A 10,642-nucleotide genomic window follows, 5' to 3' on the forward strand; every position below is an offset into this window, starting at 1 on the left:
CACCTCAAGAAACATATATATATATATATATATATATATATATACCTGTACATACACCCGAGGAAGCCGCGCGACCCAACCAAGAGTCTAAGAGCCTCACTTTAACTTTTGCATCACTTTAACTTTTGAGATAATGTTGCATTTAATAGACCTGCATCTTTTATAGAAATATTTCCTGCTGCAGATAAAGGCTTAGGAGGAAAGCCCTCTAAAAGAATAAATCCTCCAGGGGCAGGGGCCACTCTGTACAGCAAACAAACAAACACAAAAAATAATTTGCATGCAGCTCTATCTTCATTTATTTTACTCTTTATACTATATATATATATTGTATATATATACAATTGTATACCCAATATAAAATAAATAAATAAATATAAATATAAATATATATATATATATATTTGAATGAATGTACTTAAATTAATACTTCATTTATATTTACTATATTAATAATATAATTTTATTTATTTTATTGCAATCCACAAAGAGAAGAGTCAAACCATAACGCACAAATAACAACGCCTGCTACAGCTGCAGCAGCTGCAGCAGCTGCTATATAAATATAAATATACATATATTATATATAGCAGCTGAGATAGAGAAACAGATATAGATACAAATAGGAGTACTGATATATATATATATATATACAAATATATAAGGGTTTATTTGTTTTACGTTTGAACGAAGTCAAGAAGTTGCTGCACAGTTGTGGAGACGGGGAAGTGCTGAGCTACGCGCTGGCCATCATGGAAGCGAAATAATATTTGAGTTTGCTGCACAGAGGGATCTCCTGCTGCTGCTGCTGCTGTTGCTGCTGCTGCTTCTGCTGCACGAGATATATCAACTGCTGCAGCAGATGAAGCTGCTGCTGCTGCGCCGCTGGGAGACGGCCGATCCCCAGACAGACTCTGCCCTTCCCCCCCAAACAGCACATACTGCAAAACCAGCAGCAGCAGCAACAGCAGCAGCAGCAGCAGCAAACGCATGCAGGTTAGAAAGAACTAAGTTTGAGGGTGAAGATAAAATGAGTGTATTGCAATTATTATTTATTATTTATTACAACATAACACCAACAACAATAAAAAAAGAACAATAATTATAGTTATTATTATTTATTATGAATACTTAATTCCTATTGCTTCAATTCTATCACGCTTCATAATATATATATATATATATTTATATATGTACGGTACATTTTATATATTACATATATATATGTATTGTAATATATTCTAAATATTATGTAATATATACAATATATATAATATATTCTACATTTAATATATTATACATTATATATTATGTACAACATATATTATACACAATACATAAAATATACAACACATTATATTATATATTACACATATATAAAACATAAAAAATATATATTATCTATTCTATATATTCTACACATATTATATATAATATATATATTATATATTATATATATATTATATTTATATTATATTTATATTATATTTATGTTATATACACCTGAGGAGGAGGAGGCGGGGTGTATTTCTCTTCGTGGCGATCGTCTAACAAAACGTGTACCTGACGACCGCCTTGCTGTAATTCTTTGGGTGCTACGCTGCAAAAGAATAACAAAAAAGTTAAGCAATATAATAATAATAAATAATAAATAATAAATAATAATAATAATAAATTAATAAAGCAATAATAATAATAATAAAGATAATCGTAAAGAATATAATAAATAATAGAAAATAATGCACGTAAAAACTTGAGCTCAATATAATAATAATAGTAATAGTCAGTAATACTTAATAATAATAATAATAACAGTAATACTTAATAATAATAATAATAGTAATAATAAATATAGTAAAAAATAGTAAATAATGTACATAATAAGAAAAGTAATAAGAACAAACTAAAGAAATAGAATAATTAATTACCCTGCTTTGAGCTCTTCAATAAAAACATCGTTTTCTCTCCTGCCGAATTCTCTGAAAGGTCCGTCATCAACTGTAAAGCCATTTGCATATAATGTTACACGGCGAGACCCTGCAGGTGCGGCGCCTCTGCTGCAGCATAAAAGAATATATATATTAATATATTAATATATTAATCAGATGTTAATAATAAAATTAATAATAGTAATACATTCTATTCACATATATTCAAGAAATATTTAACAGATTCTACGGGTACTTGCTGCAGTCTAACAAAAAGAATAAAATAAACAAATTAATAAATAATAATATTAATAATAATAATAATAAATTAAATAAATAACAGGCATTAGACGAGGAGACAGTGAGAAGAAATAAAAGAAGAGTTAAAGAGAGTAGGAGAAACAAATACAGTTTGTTTTTAAACCCTAAACAAAAAAACATAAAAAGTAATGAAAGAAATTAAACACAAACAAACAAATACACAAAACGAAGACACTCAAAATAAAATAAAATAAAATATCAGCGGTGTCATTAATAAATATAAACGCCAGAAGACAGACAAAGAAAAAAAAACAAAGACAGAGAGAAACGCAGACAGACAGACATACAGACAGACAAATGCATATATATATATATATACAAATATACATAGAAAGAGAGAGAGAGAGAGAGAGAGAGAGAGAGAGAGAGAGTGAGACAGAGACAGAGCAAAAAGCAGAGAGAAGGAAAGAAAGAGACGAAGACAGACATAGAAATAAACGAACAAACCAACAAACAAACCAACAAACAAACAAATAAACAAATAAATAAACAGATAAATGAGGAGATAAATAAAGAGAGAGACTGACGTTGCACTGGGGAATGCTGCTGAAGGGTTTTGAATTGCTAAGCCAGATCTCTCTCCGCCTGCAAATGAAGAAGTGCCGCTGCTGTCATCATGCGGCTCGTCTTGCGTCTCCCGCAAGTCAGCGAGGGATCTAAAGACGCAGCAAACAGCAGCAGCAGCAGCAGCAGCAGCAGCAGGAGCAGCAGCCGCAGCAGTAAGGGATAAACACCTGTATAAGCTCGTGACCACTGGTCTTCCACACATACAATAATAAACAGCAAACTTTCTGTACAGATTATATTCGCTTTGCATGCGCCCGGACATCTCTAAGGCCGCTGCTTCTTCAGCTGTATCTGCGCAGAAGGCTTTGTGCTGCTGCTGCGCTGCTTGCATAGTGTGGCTGCAGCAGCTGCCAGGAGAAAGGGAGTGGGGTGTACGTGCAGACACCCGAGAAGGTAGGGCCTCAGATGCAACAAATAAAGAATAAAGAAGAGAAAAAACTTTCAATTTACCTTATCGCCATCAGGAGAACGCAGCAAATAAACAAAAGTCAGCAGCAGCAGCAGCAGCAGCAGCAGCAGCAGTAGACTGCCTGTTGAGTGCAGAGGGGTTCAAAGAGGAGCCGCTGATCTTAACTCTAGAAACTTAAGTAAAAGTAAATGAATTTCAAGAGAAATTAACAATAAATATTAAACATTAACACACAGACAACTCTGCACAAGCTGCACATACACCCCAAACTCCTCTGACTGGGGCCCCCTATCGCAGCGGCGCAATCCTAGGCGGGCCCCCCCGCATAAAGGTATTATTTTTCCTGCAAGGAAGGAAAAAAAGAATTTATTAGATATTTTAGTTTATCAAACTTTAAAAATCACGACAATTACATTATTTTGGTGTACTTATGATGTAGTTATATTGCAGAGCCTGCGAGAGAGCATTACTGCGCAGCTGCATTTTTGTATAATTTCCTCGCCTTCTTTGTTTAAATTTCTTTTGTTTGTTTGTTTATTGCATTGTTTACGTGAATAGATGCATTAATTGGCTTTAAAAGCACTTCTTCTGTCTACAGACATTCCCCTAAGAAGAAAACGTCAATAGCTTTCGTTGTTTATTTTTTCTGTTTTCCCCCCTAAGATTGTAAATAATACCTTTAAAAGCGTTTCTTATATATCTGCATTATCTGTCTGTGTCTGTGCAATTTGCTGCTCTTCTTCTCTGATTAATATATTTCCTTCTTCTTAACCCTCACATATTTCTTTGCTGCTGCTTCTTCATGTCGGAGCCCTTCAGCAGCGCTGTACGTCTGGGGGCTCTAGATGACTATCTAAGCCCCGCACAAGAGTGCGTATTGCCTCTGCTGCATGCAACTCCAGCAGCAGAACAAACAAACAATGCAGCAGCAGCAGTAGCAGCAGCAGGTGCTGCTGATGCTGCTGATGCTGTCGTTGGCGCCCGCCCGAGGACGGGGGCAGCTGCGAGGCGCCGGAGGGCCCAGCAGCAGCAAGCAGCAGAAAAGTCTCAGCCCGCTGCAGCACCAGCAGCAGCAGCAAATGCAACAGCAGCAGGAAAAGCAACTGCTGCAACTGCAGCAGCTGCTGCAGCAGAAGCTGCTGCAGCTGCTGCACAGTCGCCCGATAATACGCAGCAGCAAACAGCAGCCGCATCCGTCGATCCAGCGGCGCAAGAGAGAGCCCCAGAAGCAGCAACAACAGCAGCAGAAGCAGCAGCACCAAATGCAACAGCAGCAGCAGCAGCAGAAGCAGCAAAACCAACAGCAGCAGCAGCTAATGGAGGCATGACGCGTGTCGGGAAGATATCTCTCTCTGACTGTCTGAGTTGCAGCGGCTGTTTAACTTCTTCTGAGGGGATTCTACTGAGTCATCACTCTACTGATAAGCTGTTTGCTTTATTATCTAGTAAACGCATTTGGGGTGTACATACACCTGAAAATACGGGGCCTTGTCTGGTTGCGGTGTCTCTAAGCAGCCAGTCTGTTGCTGCAGTTGCGCATCACTTCAGATGTTCTGCTGCTGCTGCTGCTGCACGTCTTTCTTATCTCTTCCGCTGTCTGGGCGCTGACTTCGTCTTTTCTATGTCTGCAGCAGAGGCGGTGGTGCTGCTGGAGACGCAAAAGGAATTCGTAGGGAGGCTGCGACAGCACCAGCAGCAAATCCTGAGCAGACAGCAGCAGCAGCAGCAGCAGCAGCAGCAGCAGGAGCAGCAGGGGCATCGTGCTGCTGCAGCAAAACCGGCCAAAGAAGCCACAGCCACAGCAACAGCAGCAGCAGAATCATCATCATCAGCAGCAGCAGCAGCAGCAGCATCAGCAGCAGCAGCAGCAGCAGCATGCTGTGTGGGGAGTAGTCAGGAGTCATTGTTGAATGCTGTGTTGCCCTCTGCAGGCCCCTTACCACTGCTAACTTCGTTTTGTCCTGGTGTTGTGCTGTATGCAGAAAAAAGTTTAGCAGCCTCTCTTCTTTGTTTTCTTTCTCGTATTCGTAGCCCGCAGCAGCTCCAGGGTCTTCTCTGCAAGGCAGCACTAAGAACTGCTGCTGATGCTGCCTCGTTCCTATTGGCTGTTAAAGCTCATGCATGGCCCCCAAATGCTGCTGCTGCTGCTGCTAAAGGGGCTGCTGCTGCTGCTGCTCCAGGAGCTGCTGATGCTGCTGCTCCGGGGGCTGCTGATGCTGCTGCAGGGGCTGCTGTAGACGGTGCTGCTGCTGCAGGGGCTGCTGCAGGTGCTGCTGCTGCAGCGGGCAATGCACGCAGCAGAGAGAGGAAGGGATCGCCTCCATGGAGCCTCCTGCGTTTGCTGCTGCGGCGGTCGCCTTATGGGTGCTACGCAGAAGACGCTGCTGCTGCAGCAGCCGCAGCAGCAGCAACAACAGCAGCACCACCACCATCAACAGCAGAAGCGCAAGCAGCAGCAGCAGCAAGACCACCAGAAACAGCAGCACCAGGAGCAACTGGAGAGACTGCTGCGCCTGAAGGAGGAGCTGCTGCAGCGAAAGAATCAGCAGCAGCAGCAGCAGCAGCACCCAGCAGCAGACAGCGTATGGGTTTAGGCCCTGAGGACATCCTACACATTTGCTTGATGCCGTGCTACGACAAAAAGTTAGAGGCAGCTCGTCCAGACTTCGAGCACAACAAGAAGCAGCAGCAGCAGCAGCAGCAGCAGCAGCAGCAGCAGCAGCATGAATCTTCTTTATGTGCTTCAAGGTTTGCTTTTGGTGTTGGTGGAGGTACGTGGAGCGAGGTAGATATCGTCTTAACAACTGCAGAGCTGCCGCTGCTGCTGCAGGCTGTGGGGCAGTCCTTCGGCTCTCTGGGGGCTGCGCCTTTAGACTGTCTGCTGCAGCAAAACGCATTGAAACTGGCAGCACACAGTCTGCATCAAGCAGCAGCAGCAGCAACAGCAGCAGCAGACGAAGAAGCGGCGGCAGCAGCAACGAGCACTGGACGGGGTGGCGCTCCTGCTCCTGCTGCTGCTGCTGCTGCTGCTGCAACTGCAGCAGCAAATGAATCTGCACAAGCAGACCTCAAACTGAGGATGGCGTCTCGTGCGTCAATTGCTGCAGCGAATTTGTTATTATCTTCTTCCCTTTCTTCTTCTTCTTCTTCTTCTTCTTCTTCTTCTTCTTCATCTTCTTCTTCTTTTACTTGTAGGTCATGTGGTGATGGCGGCTTTAATAACTGCTGTACACACGAAGACGCCCAGTTGGGGTGTACGTCCATCTCGCGCCCCACAGCTGTGCTGGCCGGCAGCGGAGGGTACTTAGAGTACATTTTTCTTCAGACTGCTAGGGGCGTTTTCAAGCAGCAGTTTGCTGCTGCTGCTGCTGCTTCTGCTGGTGCTGGGGGTGCTGCTGCTGCTGCTGCTCTTCCAGAATTCATTAAGGGGCCCAATGAGGAGCTGCAGGCAATCGCGCTCTTCCCTCCGCATTCTGCTTCTTCACCTGCTGCTGCTGCTGCAGCTGCTGATGCTGCAGCGGACAGGGCTATCGACGTGGGAGGGCGCAGCAGCAGACGCCGGGGGCTCTGGAACGACAGCCGCCCCGCGCTGCTGCGGGGGGCCTTTGCTTTTGGGTTTCGTAATATTCAGAATGTTGTGCATCTGCTGCGGCAGCTGGTTCCTGCTGCTGCTGCTGCAGGCGACGAAGCAGATCCTCTCCACCCTTCACTCAAAAACAGCATCCGCAGCAGCAGCAACAGCAGCAGCGGCAGCAGCAGCAGCATCAGCAGGTTAGGGGGTCGCTTTGAGGGCGGGGCTGGGGGCCCTGAGGATATTGGAGGCCTCATTCCCCACATTATTGAAATGGGGGCGTGCCCAGGGGGCTGTCTGAACGGAGGCGGCCAGGTGATAGACAAAGTAGAAGAAGCAGCACCTCCACTGGCTGTAGGAGGGGCCCCAGGGGCCTTGCTGCTGGGTGCTGCTGCTGCTGGGGAGGGAAAGGAAGCTGCTGCAGACAGAAAGAGTCGCATGCGCACCGGTGAACAGCAGCAGCAACTGCAGCAGCAGCAGCAGCAGCAGAAACAGGCGACAGCAGCAGGTGCTTCTGCTGCTGCTGCAGAACCAGTGATGGTGGGGAGGAAGCGAGAGCCTCTTCATAGCATTACGCAGCTGCTGCATAGAGACTTCCCTCTGGTGCTTCCTCATGAGCACCCGCTGCTGCTGCCTGTATATCTGTTTCTGTTTAGCTGCTGCTACGGCGTGGAGAACGGCCTGGAGGCTGCTGCTGCACTGGGGGAATTCGAATATGTGCTGCAGCAGAAAGGCGTACGAGAAAAGCTGCAGCAGCTGCTGTGTACAGACACCGCAGCAACGCCGCTGCCAATTCATATTTGGCTGGCCCCCAGAATTACAGAGGGGCTGCGCACGCAATTTACACCTAAAAAGAAAACAGATAAAAGCGGAAAGGGGTCAGCAGCCCTTACAGTCGCAGACCTCAAGTGGTGAAGCCTACGGTCCTGTCGCTGCTGCAGCTACTACTACTACTACTACAGCAGCAGCAGCAGCTGCTGCTGCTGCTGGTGCGGCCCTTGTTGCAGCTGCTGCAGTTACTGGGACATTTGAGGCTGCAGAACCCAAGGGTTGCAGCAGATTTAGACCTTCGTAGGGTTTGGCTGGCGATTTCAAACAGAGCAAATTCTTTTTTTCTCTCTCGAGCGGCAGCAGCAGCAGCAGGTGCTGCTGCTGAAGCACCAACGTCTCCAGCAGCTGCAGCGTCTGTCTCGTTGTAGATGGCCGTTGCTGCAGTTGCTGTGGGGCCTTTGATTTAAAACGCCGAGCTGCTGACGGGCAGCTGGAGTGATATTTAAATTGTTGCTGTGTGCGTTCTTTTGGAGCTTAGAGACAGCAGAGGCAAGTGGTTACGAATAGATATTCATATATCTAAATAGATAGATAGATATACTTGTAGGTAGACATATAAATAGATAGATAGACGGGCAAATAGATAGCCAGATAGATATATAAATAGGTATATCTCTCCCTGCTTCCTCCCACGACGAGCTTCGCTTCATGCGTATTCCTCCCAGGCAGTAGGAGATTTGCAGGCGGTTCTGCTGCTGCCTAAAGGCTTCAGCAGACGCAGAAAATACAGGGCAGATGCTCCTGAGGCGGCTTCTTTACTTTGAATGAATGCCTTTGGAGGGTCTTCTGTCTCCTGACTGCTGGCATAGCAGGATAAATAGGATAGAAAACCCTTAACAGCCTTCGCTAAGGACTTTAAGTTGCAGCTTACCAATTGAAGTCAGGCAGATCTGAGAGGGAGTTGCACTTCAACATATTCAAGTGCTTGGAAATCATATTTTTTATTGTTGTTTTCCTTTGGTTGAAGGGGGATTTGGGCATTAAAGAAGTAGAAAAGGGATTTTAAAAGCAAATATAACGAAGGCCATAAGACGCTGGTTGCTCTATAAGATATTTCATTTCTTGTTTGTCTTTGCAGACACTGCGATGAAAGGATAGTGTGCGGGTGTCAGCGGCTGTGCATCATCACACCGGGCAGAAACCCAGAACAAAGAATGCTTGTTGAGGGTTTGAAAGGAGTCAATTTGATCTAAAAATTGAGGAAAATGAATAAACGGGGCAGGGAATCCGTTGAAATACTCGACGTGCTGACGAATGCTGCAAGAAGAGGCTCTGTAGGGCAGCAGAAACGTCTGCTTGAACAAGCAGAAAGCCGACTGCGCGCCGTATCTGCATCTGCTTATTTGCGGGAGGAAATCAACGAAGAAAGCGAAAGAATTCAATCAAATGATGCACTGCAAACTCGTGAGCTGAGAGAAATACGCAAGAAAGTTCAGCATTCCCCTCTCTTAACCTCATGCTAAGCAGATCTTGAAGCTGTCACCCACGTTGAACGGCAGCTGAAAAAACGTGCGAAAATGCAGTTTAATTACCATGGACCAAATGATACCGAAAGGGCGAAGGTGGAATACTTAAATTTATCTAAAAAAGTGCAATATGAACAGAAAAGGTATAAAAATCCTTCACTTTCGTCCCCCAATGCTACGGAAATACTTGAATGAAACGGAACAGACATGCAATTGCGGAGCAGCAGGCGTCAGAAGCAAAAGATGTAAGCCATTTTTATCCATTTAATTAATTAAATTAATTTAAAAATAACAATTAGTACGTCGTGCGGCTGCGCGATTCACTCGCTGTCCTTCATGCAAGACTCACAGCGAAGAAATCAGAACTGCTGGCTCTCACAAGCCGGAATAATACGGTCTGTCTTCATCATATACTATTTGAAATATACTTTTATTATACTCTTTTTTGAATTATTTTTAAATCCTTTTTATTATTTAGGCAGAGAAGTACGTCGTCGCCTCCGCCGCCCGATCTCACCAACTCAACACAGAAACTCGACCTGAAACTGATGCTTAGGCTGGCGGCAGTACCACATTCTATTTGCGAAGAAATTCTAAATAAGAATATTAAAACTTCGTTTCCTTTATTTTATTTTATACTTTATGTGTTTATATTCACTCCTAGCCAACAACAAGTCGGCAGCGGGTCGCCGCCGTTCTCTTGCATAGCAGTGGAGGGGGGCCCCGCAGCCCTCTGGACTCACCGGACTTCAGGAGCACAACAGCGCTTCATGCGTATAAATAATTAATTATATTTCTTCATTTAAGCCTCTCTATGATTTCCACAAGGAGAGGAAGTTGGAGGTTTCCACCGTCATTGGCTGCCGGCTGAACCCTTCTTCACCCTAAGACCCACTATACTCCTCAAACCCCAATCCATACAGTAACCCCCAAAGAGTTACAGGTTTCGTACAAGTTCCCCGAAGATGTCTTTCCTATCATCGTGTTCACTGAAGAACTCCTCAAGTTCCCAGCGATGAGGATAGCGCAAAGACAAAAGGGCCCCATAGGGGGCCCCCAACGATGGTGGTTGAAGCTGGCGTGGCTGCTGCCTTCTTCGGTTCTTGGTCTTGTGCATAATATCATAATTGTTGCAGCATCAGTTCCTAGTGGGTTGATTGCGCCTTATAGGGGCTCTAGGCGAGTCCCTATACGGGCTGTTTGCATGCTATTTAGTTTGTTGTTTTTATGTTGTTGTCAATGGATTCGGTACTCCTACGCCTTCACCGTAGGTCGCCATCAGCCCCTAGAGAATGTTTCTTTGCATATCCCTCTATCTCCTCGTTTCCGTGGCGTTATGAAGCGCATCAACAGCATTCCTGTTGATGGTTGCAGAGGAGCCTCCAGTAAGAGGTCTATTTTTTTATCTTCACCTGCATGCACACACAGATGCAGGCCCTTCCAGAAGCAGCAGCAGCAGCAGCAGCAGCACTTTGCTGTTTCTTCTTCTGGTGGAGGCATAGATGGCTTTGGTGATATACCTTTGAAACGATTTCGTAATATCGGTATA

At 44.7% G+C, this 10,642-nt stretch overlaps 2 protein-coding genes across 2 annotated transcripts; one reads left to right on the forward strand and one right to left on the reverse strand.

Annotated features, from left to right (window-relative positions):
- Positions 1-677: 677 nt before the first annotated feature.
- EAH_00029540 (UBX domain-containing protein, putative) lies at positions 678-3,277 on the reverse strand (the record flags this gene model as incomplete). Its single annotated transcript, XM_013392570.1, has 5 exons — positions 678-941; positions 1,504-1,600; positions 1,929-2,057; positions 2,777-2,905; positions 3,267-3,277. The coding sequence occupies 5 exons, from the start codon at positions 3,275-3,277 to the stop codon at positions 678-680; spliced, it is 630 nt and encodes a 209-aa protein (XP_013248024.1).
- A 750-nt stretch (positions 3,278-4,027) lies between these two features.
- On the forward strand, positions 4,028-7,711 carry EAH_00029550 (iron only hydrogenase large subunit, C-terminal domain-containing protein, putative; the record flags this gene model as incomplete). The annotated part of the gene is made up of 1 exon (XM_013392571.1): positions 4,028-7,711. One exon carries the CDS (start codon positions 4,028-4,030, stop codon positions 7,709-7,711), a length of 3,684 nt encoding a protein of 1,227 aa, XP_013248025.1.
- Positions 7,712-10,642: the final 2,931 nt, after the last annotated feature.

The sequence above is a fragment of the Eimeria acervulina genome, genomic scaffold, assembly GCF_000499425.1.
Source record: "Eimeria acervulina Houghton genomic scaffold, Eah_scaff266, whole genome shotgun sequence".
NCBI classification, from domain to species: Eukaryota; Apicomplexa; class Conoidasida; order Eucoccidiorida; family Eimeriidae; genus Eimeria; species Eimeria acervulina.